Source organism: Leptodactylus fuscus, chromosome 2 (assembly GCF_031893055.1).
Source record: "Leptodactylus fuscus isolate aLepFus1 chromosome 2, aLepFus1.hap2, whole genome shotgun sequence".
NCBI classification, from domain to species: Eukaryota; Metazoa; Chordata; class Amphibia; order Anura; family Leptodactylidae; genus Leptodactylus; species Leptodactylus fuscus.
In genome coordinates this window covers 247,036,759-247,061,916 of record NC_134266.1, presented here as the reverse complement: position 1 = coordinate 247,061,916, position 25,158 = coordinate 247,036,759, and the positions used below count along the sequence as shown (strand labels likewise).

General features: G+C 45.1%; 2 protein-coding genes across 2 annotated transcripts in view; one reads left to right on the top strand and one right to left on the bottom strand.

The window, feature by feature from the left end:
- The window catches only part of B3GLCT (beta 3-glucosyltransferase), a 334,604-nt gene extending 310,307 nt beyond the window's left edge, over positions 1-24,297 (bottom strand). The window contains exon 1 of the mRNA XM_075265985.1: positions 24,151-24,297. Coding sequence (XP_075122086.1) covers positions 24,151-24,190 — 40 coding nt within the window. The 5' untranslated portion in view covers positions 24,191-24,297. The remainder of the gene's footprint in view (positions 1-24,150) is intronic.
- LOC142196208 (uncharacterized) lies at positions 6,118-23,394 on the top strand. Its single transcript, XM_075266426.1, has 4 exons — positions 6,118-7,613; positions 8,377-8,520; positions 13,089-13,199; positions 23,166-23,394. Exons 1-4 carry the CDS (start codon positions 6,118-6,120, stop codon positions 23,392-23,394), a joined length of 1,980 nt encoding a protein of 659 aa, XP_075122527.1.
- Positions 24,298-25,158: the final 861 nt, after the last annotated feature.

Genomic DNA, 25,158 nt, shown 5'->3' with positions numbered 1-25,158 from the left:
ACAGAACTGCCGCTCACTGGATGTTTTTTCTTTTTCGGACCATTCTCTGTAAACCCTAGAGATGGTTGTGCGTGAAAATCCCAGTAGATCAGCAGTTTCTGAAATACTCAGACCAGCCCTTCTGGCACCAACAACCATGCCACGTTCAAAGGCACTCAAATCACCTTTCTTCCCCATACTGATGCTCGGTTTGAACTGCAGGAGATTGTCTTGACCATGTCTACATGCCTAAATGCACTGAGTTGCCGCCATGTGATTGGCTGATTAGAAATTAAGTGTTAACGAGCAGTTGGACAGGTGTACCTAATAAAGTGGCCGGTGAGTGTGTGTGTGTATATATATATATATATATATATATATATATATATATATATATTTAGCACAGTTTTTGTGCTGAAAAAGCCCCCCTCGGCTTATACTCGAGTCTATGACCAGCCGCAATAGTAATGTGTAGAATCTCCCATAAAATAGTGGGGGAAAAAAGAGGCTATAAAAAAAATAAATAAAATGAAGTAAATAAAAGTTGTAAATCCCTCCTTTCCCTAGAATACATATAAAAGTAGAAAATGACTGTGAAACACAAACACATTAGGTATCCTGTGTCTGACAGTGCTCAGTCTACTGAATATAGGGGATCTGAAGTGCTCCTGTTCCGTTGGGAAGGGGTTAATAGGAGCACTGCAGATACCCTATATTCAGCCAGGCTGAATCCCAAGTGGGGGGAAAAAAAAGAAAAAAAAACAGTCCTCAAGCTCAGGGAGGGGGCAGACAGACAACCAAAACACCCCCTCCCCTTCCCCAGCATCTACTGCACCCAAACACTCCGACCATTTTAATTTTTGAAATTTTCCAGTAGCTGCTGCATTTCCCCCCTCGGCTTATACTCGATTCATATTTGGGTCGGCTTATACTCGAGTATATACGGTATATATATCACACATAGCAATCAGTGCTGACCCTGATGTCAGCCAGAAGACAGCAAAGAGTCGCAACAGAGCTCAGGAAAGGTGAACAATACTTTGTTTTTAGGGGGGGGTTTATGTTTGATCACCACTTCTTGGCCTTCGCTTATTACACTCTGGCATCTGAGGGCACTTCAGAGTATAATAAAAGTAGTTCCGATTCAGACGTGTTTGGTGCGAACGAAACTACAGGTAAAACCTTGCAAACATTGTAAAAACTGAACCGAAATGAAAAAAAAAATCACATTGGTCATCCTGATTGATGTCCAGTTTCAGTTATTTCTGATTAATTGTCCAGCCGTTACCCAATACGAGAATTAGCCTCTCTACTATTAGGCACAGGTAGCCTGGGACCCTCCACCTGACAGTTGAGAGCCTAATTCAAAAATTTAGTGTTGCAACTAATAGCTCAGGAATGGTGGGGGCTAGAGAAAAAAAATTTCAATTGCACCAAAATATGTGAAGAGCAACCTACTGAAAGATGGAAATAGATGAAGATGATCAGTAAAAGGGGGGCCCTGATCCATCACCTGCACCGAGCTGCCTCAAAGTGCCCAAACAGCTCTGATCCTATTCAAGCAATAGGTGCGCCCCTTGTGCTTATTAAACAAATAGGAGGAAGGTTGCTTCCAGACCCCTCTGCAGTATCTGGAAACATCTGCATCATCAGATTGAGGCGGGGTCCAGGGGCTCAGATACTGTTGTTAGCTCATCAGTATAAATAAAGCTGTTGGGGCCGGATAGACCAATATTTTTATACACTTCCTCGCCTGAAAAGGGTTCTGGTTATGGGGGTAGGAGAAAAATAAGGGGAGAATAAATCTGGAGCATTTTTAGACTGTGCTTAGACGAGCGGTATGAACCCCCTGAAAAGATCTGTTTTAAAAAACCACACTAATATGTGAATAAGCCCTTGTGGGGGAACAATGATATCTTTGGAAAAATTAAGTATAAAAAGGTGGGGGCTTATGCTGTTATATCTCTCTATCCCATTTTTCCATCTCAGGGATGAGATGTCTCTTCCTCTGGGAACCGGTTAAACTGGCCATGTGTTGTGTATTTGTGTGAATACACAAAGAGAAAAAGAGTCAGGAAGAGAATGGGCATTGATAGGATTGTTGGACATAAAAGATCAAAGACGGGAAGCCCTAACACCTAAGGTGATAAGGAAATAGAATGGTAACACTAATTGTCTCCAAGGGGGGATATGAATACAGGATGTCTATTGAAATGTTAACCCCCAGACTGGCACCAGGCCTGGAGATACACATCTAGAATGACTATATTGCATTAGGCCTTGACCAATCCTGTAAGACCAGTTATGTCCCAATCTGCATGTGTCTGTATAAAACTACCTGTCTGTAACAATAAATCAGAACTCACTTAATACACTACACTGTGTGTGCGTATCCGTGACTTCTCCAAGCTTGCATATTTAAATTAGACCTACTTCAGCATACGTAAGAGGTCTTTGCCCTAACACAAATTGGCGCCCAACGTGGGGCATCGATGATCGTTTGATGTGCAACCAATAGAATACCAACCCATCCATCAACCGACTAAGGAGACGGGCCCGGAGGACCTCAGATGAATAAAACAGCGCTGTAGGTAAGCCTTTGTTTTACCATATAAGTAATCTGAGCTCCCACATGTCCCGGATCCTGTGTGTTCATGTGTAAGGTTAGTGTTGCATATCGTTTTATAACAATCGATACCATTTTTATATAGCTCGGAAGAACAAAAAAAAAAAAAAAAACGTATGTTGTTGTAGCGGGGTTGGGAAATGTTATACCTCATTCTTTGTATACTGTCCATGCTGTCATTTGATTGATACATCTGTTATAAAGTGTATAAGGCGGTACAGGAGGGAGAGTCAGTCTCTATCCTTAATCCATAGAAAAGTACTGAGTGATTGAAAAGTCCTTGTTTTGGAACACTAGCCTCCAGCCGTGCCTGGACGGTCAGGGTCGAATGAGACCCGAGTAGTAGCACTAAGGACTGAGTAGAATCCGCGCAAGTACGTGCAAAGATTCAGGTGTGTTTATGTAAAGGGACATAGACAGAAAGTTGAGTCTATGGAAACCGAATGAGGTTTTATCCTGAGCACTACACCAGAATTTTGCACATTAGAGATTAGTTCAGTGAAAACAGAGTAGTGACTGTTGAGAGTTCCCATTAAGAGAGATCTGTGTGAAATCTGTGTGAAGTTTGGGGAATCTGTGTGACCCCCAGAAAGATCTGTGTGAAATCTGTGTGAAGTTTGGGGGATCTGGGTGACCCCCAGAGAGATCTGTGTGATCCTTTATTGTCTTAATTGCCCTAGAGGGGTGGGAAGCTCTCAGCAGATTTGGCCATCAGCGAAAAATGGGGAAGGGATCCTCTAAGATATGGTACACCCCATATGAACTAATAGAGATGGGAGAAGGAAAAGAGGTTGCTGCCGAAATAAAAACAATTTTTAAAAGAGCAGGTGTCCCCAAGACAGGACTGTTTGATAGTAGATTTTGGGACCAATGGAGATTAGATCATGCAGGACAGATACGGGAGCATAAGTTACAAAGAGGGATATATGCTTTGATTGAAAGTAGTAACAGGGCAGAGAAGGGGGACTGGCCTCAGAAATCGGGTAATAAGAAGGTTGTACTATATGCTTTACCCTCCGCCGTGATTTTAAATAAAAAAGGACGGCAAAATCCACCCTCTGCACCCCCACCATATGGAGGTCCAGAGGGATGGACTTGTAGGGTTTGTAGTCAGCAAAATCTTTACTACAGAGAAACTTGTCTGGCGTGTGGAGCTCATCGCCCCCACGTACAACAAGTAAAAATGTTACAACCACCCGATGATGAGGCCCTTCCACCTTCACCAGAGCCAACACAACACTTGTACCCAGTGTTGACAAGGTCCCAGACAAAAAGAACCTTGGGTGTCCAGGACCCCCATGGAGAGACAGAGACTGAGATTGAAAATAATTCAAAAGAAGGGGCATCCCGAACTCCGCAAAGAGGAGGGGGGGGAGACAGGTAGTCAAAACATCACTACTACCACAGTTGAATGGCGACCCTGGACCCCCAGTGAACAATTGGCCCTTTGCCAACAGTTACCAGACCCTCAGCTAGAGCCCAGTGCCTTTCTTAGGAAAATGAAAATGATCCAGATGAATTATAAAGCTAGCTGGAAGGATCTAATGGCCCTTCTACAGGTCAAATGTACTGAGGGACTGATGGGAACCATCAATCTTACTGCCCAGTTTGGTAGACATCAGCCCGGCAGTACAGAAACCACTGGGAGCGGGGACGAGTTCTTAGATAGATTACAATTATGGTGTGACAAACAAGCAGAAACCAGACGCACTGCTTTAACTACTTGTAGAAGGGAAAAGGGAGAGTCTATTGAAGCGTATTATGGCAGACTACTGACTAAGGTAGTAGACTCTGGGTGGGACCAGGCCCCTAATGCTTTGAAAAACACCATGATTGCTGAAGCATTCATGCAAGGAATCGGACCAAATATGGCCGAAAAGATCAGAGGCTGCACCCCAGATTGGAGACGCACAAACCCAGATGATTTGTATGCCAAGGCTGTTGGGTTTGCTGTAGATGAGAGAGAGAGAAAGGCAGTCGCTCCAGTAAAAAATTACACCAATTCTGGTACCATAAACCCGGGAAATCCAAGGAATCAAGGCCGACAGGGCACCCGCCATAGACAACAAGGGCAGAGGGGCATTCAAATATGTTTTAATTGTAGAAAACCGGGACATCTGGCGAGAGATTGTTTGTGCCCAAACCAAAGGGACAATTATAGAGCACCTGCCCCTACTCAGAGTCAGGACAACTCACAATGAAGGTCAGGCTCTCCAGCCCCAGTATCCCTCTTATCTTCAGCAGAAAGAGGTATACAAATTTTCCAACCTGTATTGATTAATGGAAAGGAGGTGCCGTTCCTCATAGACACTGGGGCAACTAAATCTTGTGTCAGCAAAGACATTGTTACTCATTTTGATTTACCCTTGTCTGGTGAGAGCCAGATGGTTCAGGGAGTATCAGGTCCCCCTACCCCGTTTTACCAGACAAAGCCCATAGAAACTTCCTTTCAGGGGAGCAGGATTTTGACTAGATTCCTTGTCTCCAAAACCTCAGACAATATTCTAGGTACTGATGTGATGGGAGTACTGGGTTGTAACATCATGCTGCACCCCTCTGGTGAAGCTTATGTACAAACCACACATACCAATCACGAGATACTTTGTTTAGTATCTGCAGCAGTGAATACTCCACATTCAGTATTCACCCTCAATGAGGAAGAAAGTGTGTTATTGTCTAAGGTTCCAGAAGGTCTGTGGGCAATAAGTAAAACGGATTTGGGCAAGTTAGATGTTCCTCCTGTTATGGTGAACTCGAAAGCAGGAGCCCAGCCACCTAGAATCAAACAGTACCCGCTGACACATGCCCAAGAGGATGCTATAGCCACAACTATTGTAGAATTGCTAAAAGCTAAGGCTCTAAAAGAATGTACATCAGTGGCCAACACACCACTGTTCCCTGTTAAAAAGAAGGGCAAAAAGGGTGAACCAGATACTTACCGCATGGTCCATGACCTAAGAGAGTTGAACAAAGTCACCTTGCTAGAGACCCCGGTAGTGCCCAACCCTCATACTTTACTGTCTGCAATTCCTACAGGGACCACGTATTATAGTGTTGTGGATCTCTGTAATGCTTATTTCAGTGTGCCCCTGCACCCCGATTGCCAATACCTATTTGCCTTCACTTTTAGAGGCAAACAATACACTTGGACAGTCCTGCCACAGGGGGCACAAAATAGTCCAGTCAGTTCACAAGGTGTCTCACACTGATCATGAATGCCTGGGACCCTCCCTCTGATGATGTTGTATTGTTGCAATATGTTGACGATCTTCTTCTTTGTGCCCCAGATAAACAGACATGTGAAGCCGCGACCATAAGCCTGCTGTGTTTCCTCTACCAGAACGGGTGTAAGGCCAGTAAAGACAAGCTGCAATTTTGTAAGCAAAAGGTGGTGTTCTTAGGTCATTGTCTGAGCCAAGGTACCAAACATCTTTCAGATGAACGGACCAAAGTGGTAAGGGAAATGCAGGTGCCAACCTCCCATGTAAAAAGGTTCCTGAACCACGGCAGGAATGAAGAGATGGACATTACTTGTTTTATGCTTTCTAAAAGGACTCACAATCAGTGGAGCCTGGAAATCTCTTCAGGGACCTAGAGAAGTTGACAATAAATTTGTCAGACATCATCTTATAATGGTAGAAGGGTTCAATAAGGCCCTCAAAAATTGTTGGATATGCACTCACTCACCCATTTCCTCCTCCAGTCTACCGTTCATAGTTGTGCCTGTCCCCATGGAAGAACTGATCGACTGGTCTGGTTGTATGGATCACACCCACAATATGAAAGAATCAGTGTGGAAATTGTGGGCAAATGTTACTGTGGGGATTCCAATAGTGGGGTGGACAGATTACCCATGGTGGCAAGGTAACCTTACTGGGGATAATGAGAATATCCAATATGTGACGTATAATGGAGATAGATGGGTTACCCAAAAGAAATCCACTGTTAATCGGTTAGGAGAAATTCCCAAAGCCCGACTACAGATAAGTTTTGCTGATGATGGGAAAAAGAGAGGGGATTTTTGGACACCTTGGGTCATAGAAAGAACATTACACAACACCTCCTGGGAATATGCTCATCTATTCATAGAAGGGAATAATCACACATGTAAGGAGATACCCGGGAATATAGAATGTGTAAATGAGACAATTGAAGAAAGGTTTTATAGGAAAAAGAACCTCAACTTTGTTTGTGGAAATCGAGATTTTGGATATTGTGGGGCCCTGGGTAAACAACCATCTTGGTGTATGTTAAAAAATGTATCCAGCTTTGTGGATCTTGTGCACAAACTTATTACCCAACACTCAGCCTTCTTTGCTCTACCTCCTCAGATGTATTGGGCATGTGGCAACAATGCATACAAGTGGTTACCAGTGGGGGTGAAAGGTACATGTACAATAGTAAGACTTACTCCTGCCACCTTTATAGTTGATAGACTAAATGCAAAAGCCATACCTACGCATACTCTGTACAAGAGAGCAGCTGATAACACCCCTAGGAAAAGTGGTAGACCACACCTGGTCCAAATGAGTACAGGAAACAAAATAGTCAGTACAGTCCTTGTTTATCCAATGATAACGCAAACCTGGGATAAGCTAGTAGAAGCCACCGATTACTTAGATGATCAAATATGGGGTATATTAGGCGTACTTAACACCACCATAGCAGTACAAAACAAGCTGATCATAGTCACCAACCAACACACCCTGGTACTAGATTATGTTACTGCGGCCCAGGGTGGGATGTGTCAGGTGGTGGGACCTACCTGTTGCCATTATATCGATCCAGAAGGTAATATCAAAGGAAAACAAGAATTAGAGAATATATACAAATTAAGGGAAGAATATGAGAAGGAGGTGGGGAAAAATGAAGATAGCTGGTGGTCCGACACTTTTTCTTTTCTGAATCCTGTTAATTGGTTCAAGGGAATAGGTGGATGGATAACGGGGATATTACAAATCATTGTACAAATTGCCATGGTCATATTGTTTATATATTGTTTTTTCAAGTTAATTTTGATATGTTTTAATAGATGTTATGATAAAGATAGATATAAGTGGTAGACATTTATAAAAAAAAAAATATCAGATGGGGAATCCAGCAGGGCTGGCATTTAGGGAACTAAGTGAACGTACTCATCTGATATGAAAAATAATAAATGTCTTAATGGGGGAATTGTGGGGGAACAATGATATCTTTGGAAAAATTAAGTATAAAAAGGTGGGGGCTTATGCTGTTATATCTCTCTATCCCATTTTTCCATCTCAGGGATGAGATGTCTCTTCCTCTGGGAACCGGTTAAACTGGCCATGTGTTGTGTATTTGTGTGAATACACAAAGAGAAAAAGAGTCAGGAAGAGAATGGGCATTGATAGGATTGTTGGACATAAAAGATCAAAGACGGGAAGCCCTAACACCTAAGGTGATAAGGAAATAGAATGGTAACACTAATTGTCTCCAAGGGGGGATATGAATACAGGATGTCTATTGAAATGTTAACCCCCAGACTGGCACCAGGCCTGGAGATACACATCTAGAATGACTATATTGCATTAGGCCTTGACCAATCCTGTAAGACCAGTTATGTCCCAATCTGCATGTGTCTGTATAAAACTACCTGTCTGTAACAATAAATCAGAACTCACTTAATACACTACACTGTGTGTGCGTATCCGTGACTTCTCCAAGCTTGCATATTTAAATTAGACCTACTTCAGCATACGTAAGGGGTCTTTGCCCTAACACCCTTATGTGACAAATCTACTTAACAGACGCCGAAGCCTTCTCAGCCCAGATACCAACATGGCTCTAATGGAGTACGCCGAGCAGAAAGCAGAAGCAAAGAAGCCAAAGTGCACGGACGTCACTAGACTCAGTCACAGGCCACATGAGCAAGCGAAGCGTAACACATTTGAGTACGGCTATTAAATACACAGGGAAAAAAACTGCAGAAATTTTACAAATTTTTTTGTTGCTGGTACATTCAGAGTCACAGAGAACTGAACTTACTATAGATCAAAAATAGTAATAGTAATGTGTATTTCTATTTCAAGTTTATATGGCATACTAGCATTTCCCACAACGTCGACCACGGCTCCCACCTACACGCGACTCACCTACTGTGTGACTTTGGCCCTGGCCTGCCCTTGGGCGCCCCTCTTGCTCCCCCCTTTCTGCACGCCTCCATCCCCCCTCCGTGGCCTCCCATCATCCCCCACACTCCTGCCCCTGGGCCTCCCATGCGCCTCGTGTAGATGTGTGCCTACGGTGGCCCAACTGTACTGTGCAGCAGCTGTGCCCATGCATGGCGACATGTGTCAGTGTGCTGCATCCAAGACCCGTTGCGGGCGTCACAGGTACACAGCTGTTGGTTAAGTTTGGCCCAGTTCACACACCCCCTTCCCACAACCAGTGGCCCCGGCGTACTTACCGATCCACACCACGCACGGGCCCAAATGAAGGCAGCATGATCGGTACTCGCCTGCAACCACATGAGGCACCATGTTCTTCGGTTTGCTCGGTGCCCGGCTTCAGCCTGTATAGCTCCGTCCACACTATCGCACAATCAAATCGGGGAACGGCTCAAGGACCTGAGATGACGTCATCTCAGGTCCTATAGCCTACACCGACCCTAAATTTTCTGCCTGAGGTGGCGAAGCCCGGTGAGATACGGGGATTATGAGGCGCCTATGTTCTAATCCGGGTGCCAGTCTATGTGTGAAATTTCAGTCAAATCCATTCGGCCCTTTTGGAGTGATTGAGGAACAAATAACCAAACATCCAATCACACAAACTTTCACATTTATAATATTAGTAGGATTCATAGGACATGCCATAAACACCAGATAGGTGCGGAACACAGAGGTGAAACCCACAGTTAACTCAAGAATAACAGTCTGATGACCCCCCACCACCACCACCACCATCTTATCATGAAATGGGGAGGTAAGACACGTATGTTAGACACTCTCCGACTCTCACACATGCAGAAGAGCGCTGGGAGCAACCACCTCGCCATTCAATGAAAATAAAAGATAGGCTCAATATACCTCTGTTTGCAAGATAGAAATGAAGCCAAAGATGGAAGCTGCATCTACTGCATTCTTATGGCATCTTGTATGGGTTTGCCATAAATGCCTATGGCCCCATACACTCGACCAAATGTGCTTCTGATGTGGCCGAGTTTGCAGCAGAAGACGCTCGCATGACACTAGGAGTAATATCAGAAACCATTCCAATATGAGTTCACATTTACGGGGGCTTTGGATTAATTCTGTTCCGATGACATGTATGATTATAGAGCAGTTCTTATTCTCCACATCATCGGAACAGAATGGATCAGAAGCCCCCATAGGTGTGAATACATAACAGAAGGCATGGGGTCAAAGATAATGTCTCGTAGGAAAATGCTGAAAAATATTTCACATTTTCTGACGCTTGCTTCGCTGAGTCTTTACTTTCCCTATTAAATCTATAGTGAAAACGTTAAAATGACTTGCTGTGATTTTCCAAAAAGCAGCCTTTTCTTTTCTGCAATATGTTGATGAGATGAGATGAAATCTAATTCCCTTTGCTGATATATTGCTATAAAACAGCAATTTTCTACAGCAGCCAAAAACACTGCATTTCAGCAAAATAATGGGGCCTTAGTGCAAGATGTGAAATACCCCGATAAAGAGGACCCTTCACCACTAGGGGCACATGCGGTTTTATACACCACTAGAAAGTCAACGTTGCGCTGAATTCAGCGCTTTGTCGGCTTTCACGATCTGTGCCCCAGGTGAAAAGCTATCTGTGCCGGTACCGTAGCTCTTCACTGTCAGAAGATCGATTCTGACAGTCAGGAATGCCCTTCCTCACAATAGCGCCTATAGCGTTGTACTGTGAGAGCGGTGAGGAACGCCCCCCTCCCCTCCCGATAGTACTCATCCATAGATGAACACTGAGGGGGGGGGGCATATAGGTTATAGCGCTATAGGTGCTACTGTGAGGAAGCCAATAGTGCGCTGAATCGGCTATCTAGCGGTATATAAAACCGCATGTGCCCCGGGAGGTGAAAGGTCCTCTTTAAGGCCGGGGTCCCACGTTGCGGAAAAGGTGCTTTTATTTGTAGAAGATTTTGCTGTGTTTTTTTGAGCCAAACACGGAAGTGGCTACAAATGGAATGAGAAATATATAGGACGTTCTTAGGGTATGTTCACATTGTGGAAAATGAAGAGAAATTCCTCTGCGGGAAGATTGCACAGGACGCTTCTATTTTCCGCGTCCTGCTGCCATCTCTGCCTGCCATTGGTAACAATGGGAGGCAGATTCCGGGAGGAATCTGCTCCAGATGCGGGGGCAAAAATCAACGCGAATTCCCCCATGTGAACACAACCTTATAGTTTTCTGTTCTGCTCTATCCACTCCTGGCTTTGGCTAAAAAAAAAACAAAAAAAAAAACCTGCAGCCAAATCTGCAACAAATGCAAGAGGAGATCAGGGATTTGTGGCCGTGACACAGAACCCTAAAATGCAGACCTATGTCCAAACTACATACAATCTACTTCTGAGCGAGGAAACTGGCCAAACTACCGCCATCTCTCCCCTTTTCAAGGCTTTTAATTATGTGAAAAAGCTCTAATACAATATTTTGGGTAAACTATAAAAAGCAGCAGGGAGCAGAAATGAAAGGCAGCGCAGCATTGAAAGGCCTCGAAGTGATTTTCCGGGGATATTACAGACAGAGGGCCGACAATATGCTGAAAGCTGGATTCATTTTCTTATGGCTTCACATTTAGGGCGACATTAAAAACTGCATCCTTAAAAGGGAAACCATAAAGATTTCAGCCTGCAGTAAACACAGCGGGCCCATAAGACGGCCATAGACATTAGATTACCCCTGGAAGTTGTTTAGCTGCCTCTTATCAGAGCCATTAACCTATATGTTCAGCTCATGTTATTTCAAGAAGGAAGGTGGTGGCGAACGTCTCCAGGAAAAACAAGAGAAGGAATTGAAATGTTTCAACCTGGCAGGCCAAAAATATCAGTGCAGCCTACCAAAGCAGAGCCAGATTTCCTTTAGTAGGCAAGGATAAACTGGATACTATGGACAATCGCCACCACACTCAATACAGCATGGGATTCACAGAGACCACTGTTTTTGTAATGGGTGGTGGGACCCCAGCGGTCAAACACTTATCCTTTAGGCCTCATACACACGACTGAGTGCAGGTCAAGGTTCTTCCGATATGGGTCCAATGGTCCTTTCCGTTCTGATGATTATAGAGCAGTTCCTATAAGGCTGGTCTTACACGACCGTATTGGTTTTACGGTCCGCAAGATGATCAGCAACATAGATACTGCAGACACCCGTGTCCTGCCGCACTCACCCATAGAATTCTATGGGCGAGTCCGTGCAGTGCCGTGAATTCACAGCCTTTATGGACCTGCTCTATTCAGTGCGGAGGCCCGGCACACCACGGATAAAACATCCGGTGGTGTAAGGGGCCGCACTGAATATAATGTGTCCGCAAATGGTCCGCAATTGAAAACCCTCAACTGCGGACCATTTGTGGACTTACATTATGGCCGTGTAAGACCAGCCTAATCCTGGCATCAAAACGGAGCAGAAGTCAGTGGGGGACGGATGACACTAGGATGTCACCAGAGGGCACTCCACTATGAAATCGCCCCCTTGGCACGCACACTTGGTTGCCTTATCCTGTGGGAGCTTAAGCATTGCTCGTTGGTCAACCAACATCAATTAAAAAAATATCCTAACTAGTGGCTAATAACCATCTTAGGTAAGTTGGTATATATTATATATACTCTTTACCATTAAAATTACAACACTAAGAAGGATAAGCCCTACGGTTATGCACATGGAGGAAGTAGCTGGTGTCGCTAATATCTGTAAATGATCAAATGTTACGACATCTAGCTCCAATCTATGACATGTGGGAGGAGCATAGAAGCCAGAAAGCAAAGGTTTCTTTAGCCACATGAAACCTCAAAAATCAGGGACGACAGAGAGCAGGGGGCCGGACGACAGAGAGCAGGGGGCCGGACGACAGAGAGCAGGGGGCCGGACGACAGAGAGCAGGGGGCCGGACGACAGAGAGCAGGGGGCCGGACGACAGAGAGCAGGGGGCCGGACGACAGAGAGCAGGGGGCCGGACGACAGAGAGCAGGGGGCCGGACGACAGAGAGCAGGGGGCCTTCTGTTCTTCAACACCTGATGATAAACTGAGAGAGATACAATCCTTGAATAGTGAAATTCATACATTTCCGGGAAGAATAACAGAGGAATAGCACAATTCAGAGCTGTATTAAAGTTTCTCCAGCATTGTCATTTCCTGGGGAATACAATTGCTTACCAGAAGAGATGTGTCAGGAGAGGCGACAGCTCTTTTTTAATTTCACACCTCCTTCTCTTCCTTACTCTCAGTACACTCGCTCCTTTTGTCAGATTTTATTAAGACAATTGTTTTGTTTTCTCTAAGAAACCAAAAGGTCTCACAACAGCTTCTCTTTGACAAGTCCAACGGCGCCACAAAGCAGAAGGAGATAAATTTACTTAAGTTAGAAGCACCTATGCAATACGACACAAGATGGTAAGGCTCCGTTCAGATCATGCTTTTTTACATTTGTTTATCAGATCCAAAAAACAGACGCAAACAGATGGTCATCCAATCACATAGAGATAAAGGTGATCATGTCTGTCCATATCTGTCTGTTCTTTTGGGCAGACAAAAAAAACAAAACTTTTTTTAATTGACATTTTAAAAACACTGACATCTGTAAACGGATCTGCTCAACAGATGCAAAAACATAAATATTCTGATGTGACTGAAGTCTAAGCTTGAACAAAATTAAAAATGGTCATAAGGTGAAGACTACATCAAGTTCACCATAGTAATGGCTTATTAATTGCAAAAGAACCAAAAGGGTACGCTCACACCGATTTTTTTTTTGCAGTCAGTTTTTGATGGGGGAACCTGCCTAAAAAAAAAAAAGCCTCCAAACACTTCCATTCATTTCAATGGGAGTCTGGAGCAGATTTTTCCCTCTACCTGATTTTTTTTTATGTCATCATGACCAATCTTCAGGCAGATTTTTTCTTACAAACTTCACTAAAAGGAACGGAAAGCAAGAAAAAAATTTTCAGGGCATTTTGAAAAAATTTTTAGCAGATTTTTCTGCCTCCCATTTATTTCAACCCGCCTGAAAATAGGTGCTGGAAAAAAAGGAAAAATAAAAATAAAAAATAGCCCAGAGGAAAAAAAATCTGCCTGACTCCCACTGGCAGAGTTGGAAGGTGGATTATGAGGCAAAGTCTGCTCAATTGGTTGGGAACTTGTTCACATCCATTATTTCAGATATTTTGCCACCATGCCATTGGCTAAAGGATGTGTCGCTAACTGTACACGAGCCAATCAGGACTGCTGATATTACCGAAACAAAAAATTATTGGCATTGCATTTACATAGGGTGTGTGGAATATATATATATATATATATATATATATATATATATATATATATAAAAAAGGAGTGCCCTAAATTATTCATTAATTATAATCAAGGTTCAATTAATTCTGGTTCTGATTTCGGTCATAATCTCCCAGCCCTCAAATCCCGCCAGGAACATCTGCAAGGAGTTTGTATGTTCTGCCCGTGTTTGCGTGGATTTCCTCCAATACTACAAAAGACATACTGATAGGAAAAAAAATGTACATTGTGGGCTCACAATCTACATTTAAAAAAAAAATAATCTCCCAGCCCTGGTAAAGGCAACAGGACAAAGTCAGGAAAAAAAACAACATAGTGGGGACAATGGTATCATGCTTGATTCATAATCATGTAATGTATGAAAAACATTGTTATCCTTTAAAGCTGAATGCTAGATATAGTTGCTTATGCTTGAAACTGCTATAATGTTATATCATAAGATGGCGCCTGTATCCAGGATGGGTGCAAGAAAAACAAATGCTTGACTTGCTGTCAGAAGACAGCGCCCCCAGGCTACCACGCAGGACCGGGAGTAGCTGGCTATACATGACACTGCTTAAACTTTTTCTGTTTGATTGAGATGTCCCATACCAACCAGGAATGAATATGAAAACTTACGTTGTTATTGTATCACTTCCTTTCTCTGCTACTATTTAACTCTGTGGTTTCAATAAAAAGTGCGTCAGTATACATTTTAGCTGAGAGAAGAATACCAACATATAGAGTGGTGTGACTTCTTTACCGCCTGGCACTCAGCCTAATTAATTAGGACAACAACAGTTACCTGGGATTAATGGTCAATTAGTCATAAACAGGGCTTTGACCTTATCCAGTGTTTGTCTTTCTATTATTCGGTTCCACATGGGGACCTGAAAGACAAAGAGCCTATCCGCTAAAAAAACAGTTACCTGCAGACACCTATGGGTCCAATAGACTATAATGGGTTCCACTGGGTTGTTCTGGTTTTTATATTGAATCCTCAGTGGAGGATTTTTGTCTTAACAGGATAAATCCTGCACATACACAGTAGCCAAAGAGCCATACTATTCAACTTCCCAATGGCCACCTGCCTGTAAATAGGTACATACCCTGTTTCCCCGAAAATAAGTCATCCACCGAAAGTAAGACATAGCAGAGGTTTCGTAGCATTGCCTAATATAAGGCACCCCCTGAAAGTAAGACATATGCCAATAATAATAATCTTTCTGTGCACAGATAGTTTGAAGAAAAACATTGCAGCACACTGTGCGCGATATTCCATGCCGGCTGTCGGCTGCTGACGCTGCTGGGATACGTTCCTGCTGCTGTAGGATGAGCTGGGAGATGCCCGCTGTACATACACTAATCATTGTATGTGGCGGGGGGTCCACTCTCCCAGCTCATCCCACAGCAGCAGAAACAGTGGATACAACGTGCGGTATCACAGCAGAGGCAGCAGCCGGCTTTCCTGTGCACACGGAGCACAGCACACAGCGTTCAGCCGGCTGCAATATTTTTCTTCATACAGTCTTTGCGCAGCAAGCAAATCTCAGCGCAGCGGTGGTGGCAGCAGCACACAAAAATAAAATAAGACATATCATATCTTTAGGACCAAAATTTAATCTAAGACACTGTCTTATTTTCGGGGAAACACGGTAGGAAGGCATGTGCAGTGGCCTGTTAACCTCCTGGTGTGGCCATCCCCATCAACTTTCCATAGAAGAGGACAGGTTAGCTTCCCAACATGTGTATTTGCGTTGGAGCAGCCCTACAATGCTGCACATGGTAGCCTAGCCTCTAATTCCCAAAACTGTTAGGGTAAGTTCACACAGGGTTTTTTGGACCAGAACCTGAGGTGGAGGCCGCATCAGGTTCCGGACCAAAATACAGGTAGCTGCGACTGGATGCCGATGCAGTGCATCAACATCCAGTCGCACACTCCACTCAGGATTAGGCCCAATGAATGGGCTTAGTCGGGAGGAGGGAGTGTCTTTAGGCGGATGCTGTGAGACGAATCTGCCTGAAGAATGAGCATGTTGCTTCTTTGTTTGTTCCGTCTCCCGAAAAAAAGAACTAACCGGCTCCCATTGATTTCAATGGGAGCCGTCTTTTTGGTCAGGATTTTGAGGTGGATACGGCCTCAAAATCCTGACCAAAAAACTCAGTGTGAACTTACCCTAAGAAGCAGTCTAACAAAGATCTTAGGGCTGAAAGGCAACCTGGAGCCCCCCGGCCGGAGCCAAGGCAGAGCAAAGGCAGAGCAAAGGCAGAGCACAGGCAGTGTGAATAGCTTCCATAACAATGGCTTCCCACAGTGTCCCCAATGGATAGGAAAGAACTGAAGCTGGAAATAGGAATGGCCTCTTATTTCTTGCTTCCAGGTTGTCTCCTTGCACGAGTGGTGACCCCTCCTGTCAGTATCATTGTGCTGATGTTGGGGGGAGGGGACCTTTTAAGGCCCCGGCCACAAGATAATGACATAGTAGACTCTAGAATTCTGCTTTATAGCTGTCATTTCAGTAACCATTTGATGTTGGAAGCCGTCCATACTGGAGTACACAGTAGCCTTCTAATACTTCTCTGTCTTAGTAAAGGTATAATATCCATCTCCAAGACTCAAGACATCTCAAGACAACAACCATAAGCGAAGTTGATACTGCCCACACAAGATCAGCAGGTTATTCAGAAGCCGTCTGTTCTGGAAGAATCTTCCATTGGTGTTAGTCATGGATGAGCGAGAAATAAAGTCATGACAAGACGCTGAGGATTTCAGCTAAGCATCATGTAAGACACTGGGCACACTGCTAAGTAATATGCAATATACTGCAACATCACATTCATTTACCATCATTCATAACTTCAATCTAGGATATTAAAGTGGAGCTCTATCTCCAAAGCAATTGTATGTAATAGGGAAATGGATCAACAGTCCTCTGATATAATGGTATTACTGGAGCGGCTCCAATAGTCACCATCAGCAGGGCGGCGGCGAACGCCATGGAATATTTACAGCAGATTGTCCTCCCGTAAGACATATGACAAGGTTTCTTACATTCCCATGAACTGTTCATTTACTAAAAAGATTTCTAAAAACTGTCACCCTTTAAGATAGGTCACCCACATCTGATCGCTACGGTCTGAAAACCGGAGGCCGATGACGTATGTTCATTGGTCACTTGTTAGAAAAGCAGATCAGTCCAATTTAAGAGAAAGTGACTAAGGGCTCGTTCACATCTGCACCCGGGAGTCCGTTCTGCAGGTTTCCGTTTCCTGCACAAAACAGGGCAGGAGACGGAAACCTGCTGTCATCTTTCAAAAAAAGTGTCTGGCCGTGAGCGGCGGTGAGCGTTTTATGCTCTCCGCGGTGAAACCAGTTCTTTTAAACCGGACACAGAGTCGGACATGCAGTATTTTGTGTCCGGTTTTAAAAAAAGGGTTTCGCCGCGGAGAGCATAAAACACTCACCGGTGCTCACAGCCAGACTCAGCATGACAGGTTTCCTCTTCTGCATGCAGAAGACGGAAACCTGAGAATGGAGATCGAACACTGGTGTGAACCCAATGTAAGGCCTGGTTCACATCTGTATTCAAGCCATTTCGTTCCCCTATCCACATAAAATATGCAGAGAGAAAAGTCCTGCAAGCTGCATTTTTTTCTCCACATTTTTCATGGAAACCACATGCACCCCATTATAGTCTATGGCGTCGGCGGGTTTTCTTAGGAAACCGCTTTTTTATGTGGATAGGTTTCCGTTCGGGGGTCTCCAAGCGAACTCCCCAAACGGAAATCCAAATGCAGATGTGAACCGAGCCTAAGCTGCAAAACCAAGCTCAGCTCCTACAATATGGACAGCGGTGTGCTCGGTATTCAGCCATACACTTTGGCCTCTTCCACTAATAGATCTGTGTCCGAGTGTCTCCCAAGGATAGGGCATCAATAGACAAGTCCTGGAAAACCTCTTTTGGTTCTGTTCCCACGGAGTTACGCGCCGCTCATTCAGACTCGTATACATGTGTCAGAGTGTGAGCGCTCAAACCAGATCACATTCACTTCAATGTGTGCAGCTCACGGGCGCTACACATTGAAATCAATGGGAGGCTTTTTAACCCATTGATTTCAATGAATAGCGCGCACTTTATCTTAATGGTGTGAATGTACAGAACTGTTTGGACAATGTTAGAGTATGCGAGGATACCCCCCCCCCCCAAACTGGTAACACCTACCTGTCAATTTATTCATACATTTGCAGGAGTAACAGTACAATTGTTATGTCAGGTGGAATTTTACATTTGCAGGTCTTCTTTAAACATGAACAGACCATCATGTGCCCAGTATATCACCAGGGCTGTGGAGTTGGTAGCCAAACCATTGACGGGTTCACATCACCCCTCGTTCACATCTGCATTTGTTTTCCGTCAGGGGGAGTCCGCATGGAGACCCCCGAACGGAATACCAAACGCAATTTCAAGCGCTGTTCAGTAAAAGCACACAGACCTCAGACTATAATGGGGTCCGTGTGCTTGCCATGCGCTGCCTGCACAAATCATCATAACTCCCCCACTCTGGGAATCCAGAGCAGCGTTCTGCCTCCTCCTCCCCCAATCTCACAGGTAATTGCCATGGGGATCCGTGTGCTTTTACTGCACAGCGCTTGCAATTGCATTTGGTATTCTGTTCGTCCCCATGCAGACACCCCGGGATGAAATACAAACACAGATGTGAACGAGGGGTAAGGGTATGTTCACACAAAGGAAATATTGGTCGAGCAGAAAAAATTTTAAGGTGGAAATTTGAGCCCCATTCACACTGCGCAATCTACAGCTGATTTTGTGACAGATTCCACCCAGATTCTGCCTCCCATTGTTTTATATTGGAGACAGGTATAGCAGCAGGACCCTGACAAATATGTGTCTTTCTCAATCTTGCCGCAGATGATGAATTCAAAGTATCTTGGTGAAATATGTTAAACACTTCAGTCTAACATTTCCTCACTTTTTGCTTGGCTTAATTTGCAGCAAAATGTCGGTACATTTTTTGGTATTGCTGCATTTTAATCCACCCCTCTTTGTACTGAACCACCCTTGCTCGCAGACTGAGGAACAAAAATCCTCCTACTAATAATATTGTTCCTCAATCACGCAAAAACGGCTGAACGGATTGGAATGAAATATGGCACATACATAGATTGTAACCTCGATTAAAATATAGGCTTTTATCCCAGTAAATTACATGGCTTCATGACTATTATGAATTTATGTTCACATACTATATTAAGCAGCTCTAGGCAGCAGCTTATCTCAGCTTCTGATAAAGCCAGGGCTGTTATCTCTTTGTGTAAACACTCAGCTAACCCTCAGTCCATTGTGTACATGCATTTGCATATTATCTGATCTGCTCCAGGCAGTGCTGACACACTGAATGGAAAAACACCTTTCATCCAGATTGGCAGTTTGTCAATTTTAAACATGCCGTGAAAAAGAAAATCTAATTTGTCGCAAACAACGAGAGCTATGAAGGTAGCCAGAGTCACAGAGTTCTCCTCATGCAGAGCTGAGGGGGATTATCGACACCAACAACACGCTCATTATATGGCGTCCCAGCGAGCTGCTGAGATTCCCGAACAATCAAGGGCACAGAGAGAGTTCAGCGGCAGGCCAGCTTGACAGCTGCCGAAACGCCGGAGCAAGCGGATTATCAACGCCAACAAGACACTCATATGACGTCCCAGCGAGCTGCTGAGATGCCTGAACAATCACAGCGTGAGGAACAAGTTCAGCAGCAAGACAGCTTGAGAGCTGCCGAAATGCTGGAGCAGGCAAACAATCGATGGCAGCATTTTGCTGAATATAGGCGGATCATTGATGCCAACAACCCACAGACAAAGTCGCGGATAGAGGGTAGTGGGTTATAAGTCAGGCACTATAGCACACTTAACCATCTAAGGCCCCAGGGGACGACCCAAAGCTATAAAGTGCTGCAGGAAAACCGGCGGCGGCAATGCAGCGCGGTTCTTCCCACAGCGCTTTAAACAGAAATTTGGCAAAGTTTTCCTCTGCAGACTTTCTGTTTCCGTACATATAACTAATATGCTGCAATTTCCAAAACTGCGCAGTTTTGAAAATCGCGGCGTGTCCATGCTGCGGTTTATACCACACAGTGGTCATGGGATTTGCAAGAATCCCATCCACTTTGCAGTTACTGTAAAAAGCTGTGAGTTCTCCTGCGGCGTTTCCAACTCGTATGGCGTCGGCCTAAGGTGGCGTTCACACTTGTGCTGCTGTTCGTCCTCCGTGACGGTGCTAGAGTGAGTTTTCCCTTTCACCATCAAGGAGAACTTATTTGCATACAACTTTCCCAGAATTTCTAGAGCATGTATAGTCTCTTGCGCTACACACCTTGACCAGCATAGGAGCCAGTGTCAAGAACCTCTCACCCAGCCGAACCAGCACACTGCTTCACAATGATGAGGTGGCGCTAGAGTGATTCCTTTTTCCATCAATATTCCTATGTCAATCCAATAAATCTACTAATCTATAAGAGGATATAAATGAAATAAACAAACAAAAAGCAGCCATACATTGAATCTCCTCATTGCCACTTCTGTATATTCATCGGTGAGCCATTGATCAACACTATCAGCACTTGCTGTATCTCAGACACAAGTGTCTGGTTAGAGACCCCAGAAATACTCAACTGTAAAGATTTCCAGTAGCCAAAATCATCTGAACCTGATGTGACTGGAAGTTCAGAGGAAAAACTGTTAAAGTGTTGAATTTGCTTCGGCTTATACAGTTGCAACAATGAAAAATTAATATTGTATCATTAATAAGAGGCGATGATAATCTCTCCGGCGGTGCAGATAGCATGCAGGGCAGAGGAGACGAAGGGCTGCCAGACACATCTGGCTCACTTATCTCCAGGGGAGACAATCAGATCAGACATGGAATCCAACCTGCTCGGGGTTAACTTCAGTCAAAGCAGACATCAGGACTGGGACCCCCTTATGGGGACGCGTTTGCCGTCTGCGTTTCTCAAAAATTATTTCTGCCAAAAACTGGATTCCAGCAAAAGGAAGTAGGAAAATTGATGTCTAGCGTGACAGTCGCATTCGATATGTTGCTGAAGCTCTATTAGAAGAGAAATCCATGTATTAATGTCCCCCGTGCCCAGGAGGAGGGTCCTAAACTCTCTATACCCACAGGCTCCGGGCGAGGACTCTAGAGTCCATTCAGCAAACCACTAGAGCAGGCAGTCAGAGGAGAGGGGCTCAGGGGCGTTAAAGGGGATGATCAAGAATGAATACCGACGGCCTATCCCAGTGATGGCGAACCTTTTAGAGCCCGAGTGCCCAAACTGCATCTCAAAACCCAATAATTTATCACAAAGTGCCAACATGGCAATTTAACCTTAATACTGTGCGGATCCACAATTGTGGACAGTTACGTACGGTCTGTAATAATAATTGCACTTGTCTGCTATAAAACAGATACTATGATAAAAATAGTGAAGGGACCCCACACAATACAATCTGCCCCACAGTGGCCCCCACACAGTACAATCTGCCCCACAGTGGCCCCCACACAGTACAATTTCCTCCACAGTGGCCGATACACAGTACAATCTGCCCCACAGTGGCCCCCACACAGTACAATCTGCCCCACAGTGGCCCCCACACAGTACAATCTGCTCCACAGTGGCCCCCACACAGTACAATCTGCCCCACAATGGCCCCCACACAGTACAATCTGCCCCACAGTGGCCCCCACACAGTACAATTTGCTCCACAGTGGCAGATACACAGTACAATCTGCTCCACAGTGGCCCCCACACAGTACAATCTGCCCCACAGTGGCCCCCACACAATACAATTTGCTCCACAGTGAGCCCCACAAAGTGTATTCGGCTGCAAACTGGCCCACACAGCATAATCAGTTCCACAGATGGGTGCCCATAGAGAGGGCTCTGAGTGCCACCTCTGGCACGCGTGCCATAGGTTCGCCATCGTGGGTCTATCCTAAGGATAAGCCATCTGGATGTATTTCTGTGCAACTCTGAACATGACGGGGTTGCCTCCTAGGTACTGTAGTTGTGGCACTGGGGGTATTAAAATGTGGATTTTCACTCATGCTACCTGAATGACCATAACCGCAGGTATAGTTACCGTGGTGATAAACCCTAGTGGGGGTCCAACTGCTAGCTCCGCAATGAACTGACAGAACGGGAGACCCCGATTCCCCATTTCCTCCAGTCACAAGGTGGTGAATACAAGAAGTGTCATTCATTTTTTGACTTTGATGCCTACTCGATCGCCACCCCATTCTTGCACCTCCTAATCACAGGGGGGGGGGTTCAGCTCACATGAAATACCTATCCAGTAGACATGTAATAATTATTTTTAACAAAAATAGCAAAAAACAAAAGAAAATCAAAGTGTTAACACAGTGTGGTATCATACCCAGAAATCAGAAGCCTGAGATGACTGATGTCAAGTTGCTTTTCTCTTTCTTTGCTGTCAGCAGTGCCGATCAACATGACAGCCACATCATATGTGACAGTGTAATATACAACCTGTCTGACAGCATGCCCATAGTAACCAGGCTGCCTCACACAGCTTGTGGTAATATACAAGGAGGCTGTGCAAGATGTCACTCCACATAAGACGTGTACTCTTCTATAAGGGGCAGCAGATCAGAGCCCCTCTTTATTAGCTAAAGCCATGAATGTAGCACATACTGAACAGCTCTATAGACACCGGAGACTTCTGTGTGCACCCTGGAGCATTGCTTATCCCAAGCAACGAGACAAAGATCAACTACAGGCAGAGGGAAGAACATCCACAGAAGGGATAATATGACACAGGTGACCCCTAGAAAGACCACAAAGGACATGTAGCAGAACTGCTGTAGGAAAACAGGAGACAAACACTGAGTCATCTTAAGCAGCAAATAACCCAGAATGTCTGACAACCTCAGGCTCAGAGATAACAAGGACTGACAACCTCAGTCAATGCCAATCTCAGGATAGAGACTGACAACCTCAAATAAGGCCAACCCCAGGATGATTGAGACTGACAACCTCAATCAATGCTAGCCCCAGCCTCACAGAGATCCTAGAGACATGTAACTTCAATTCCAACCTTGATATCATAGAGACCAACAACCTCAGCATTGTAGAGATCACAGACCCAACAACTTCAATCTCAGCCTCGCTCTGTCATCAACCACCTGAGGGTCTGAGAAGCCACCAACCTCCACCGCTAGGACTGACAACATCAACCGCTGATCAACTTGGTGTCAAAGAGACCAGAAATCTCAATTAATGCCAACTTCATGGTCACAAAAACTGACAACCTCCACCAATGGCAACCTCAGGCTCATATACACTGACTACTACAGCCAGCCTCAATCGCTGACAACCTTAGAGTTAGAGAGAGTAAAAACCTGTTCTGCTATCTACCACACAGTCTCAGAGGGAGACACAATCTGAATATTTGACAATCTCAGGGTGACATACCACAACAACCTGAATCAGCGTCAACCTCAGCGTGCCAGAGAGAGAAACTGAGCCGCTGACAACCACAAGGCTGCAAAGAGCAACAACCTGAATCACCGACAACCTCAGGGTAAGAGAAAGACCAAAAGCCTGAACCGCTGACAACATATGGGGCAGTGCGTATCATCAAGAACAGCTGACAACCTCAGGGTCTGAGATGACAACATCCTGAACCACTGACAACCTCGTAGAGAACGACAACCTCCCCCACTATCCGACTAACCAGTGACATCCTCTGCCCTAAAGGTAACCTTGTTGGTTTTTGCAGGCTTGAGGTTGTCACCAACTACTGACAACCTCAGAGACGACAACCATGTCAGCCACTTCCCTCATCTATGTCCTAGCTACACAAGTAAACTAGTTACAGTAACTTCTCTAACACATCCACCCAGCAGCAGCAGAGAAGGCTGCAGAGACACGGAGAGCCCTGGACGGAGCTGATGGCGAAAGTTTCTGCTCTCTGCAGCGAGCGTGCAAAAAGTTCTGACTAGTAGCAGAGGATGAGAGCGGAGCTCGTACTTACAGGGCAGGAGGAGCAGAGGGAGGCACAGTCCGCCTGACATTATCCCGGAGCTCAGCCTTGTGTTACTGACAGGACACCGCCGAGATCACACCCGGAACGGAGCCGACATCTCCTCAGCAGCCGCTTCTCTCTCACACACAGCGCGGACTGCCCGCACACTGACAGCGCCGCCAGCCTCTGCCGCCGCCAGCTGAGAGCCGCCGCCTGATTGGTCACTCCTTGGAGAATTCTAATTGGATGCTGAGAGGCGAGCTCTGATTGGCTGACAGCGGCCCTTTGTGAGGGAGCGGAGGGAAAGGAGAAAGTTTATAGTGGAGGAGCTGCGGCTGGATGCGGTTATAGTGCGGATTAGAGGAGGAGGGGGGGATGTTAGTGAAAACTCCTAATGCTGGCTGTATGAAAGCACTGGGGGAAGTATACTGCACTATTCATAGGGGAATGTTCACACGGCTGATTTTAAATGCAGATTTCTGCGGTCACTACTACTGTAGAAATCAGCGGGAGAGAAGTCCTGAATTTATATACTGAAATTGGCTAGTAACCGCATATGTAAGCCTAGCCTTAGGCTAAGGCCCCACGGGCCGTAATCGCAGCGCAGAAAGAACCGCAGCATGAACGTACTGCGGTTCTTTCCGCAGCGCTTTCAACAGAAAGTCCGCTGAGTTTTCCTCCGCGGACTTTCGGGTTAGTTCACACATAAATAACGTGTGGCTTATTTTGGCACCTTTAAAAAGCTTCCTAAGGGCTCGTTCACACAGGGGGGCGGGTTTTGACCATATTTTGACTTGGGGAGCCAAGTCAAAATATGGTCAAAACCCGCCTGCCACGATGTCGCGGTCATGGCCTCCCCCACCCCAGAGTCGGCTCAAATGAATGGGCCGACGCCAGAGGTTGCGGCTGCCAGGAGGAGAAAGGGCAGCTCGCTTCTTTTTTTCCGCTATCAGCAGTTGCCGATAGCGGAAAAAAGAACACTAGTGGTCTCCATAGGGGCGGATTATGACGTGGATT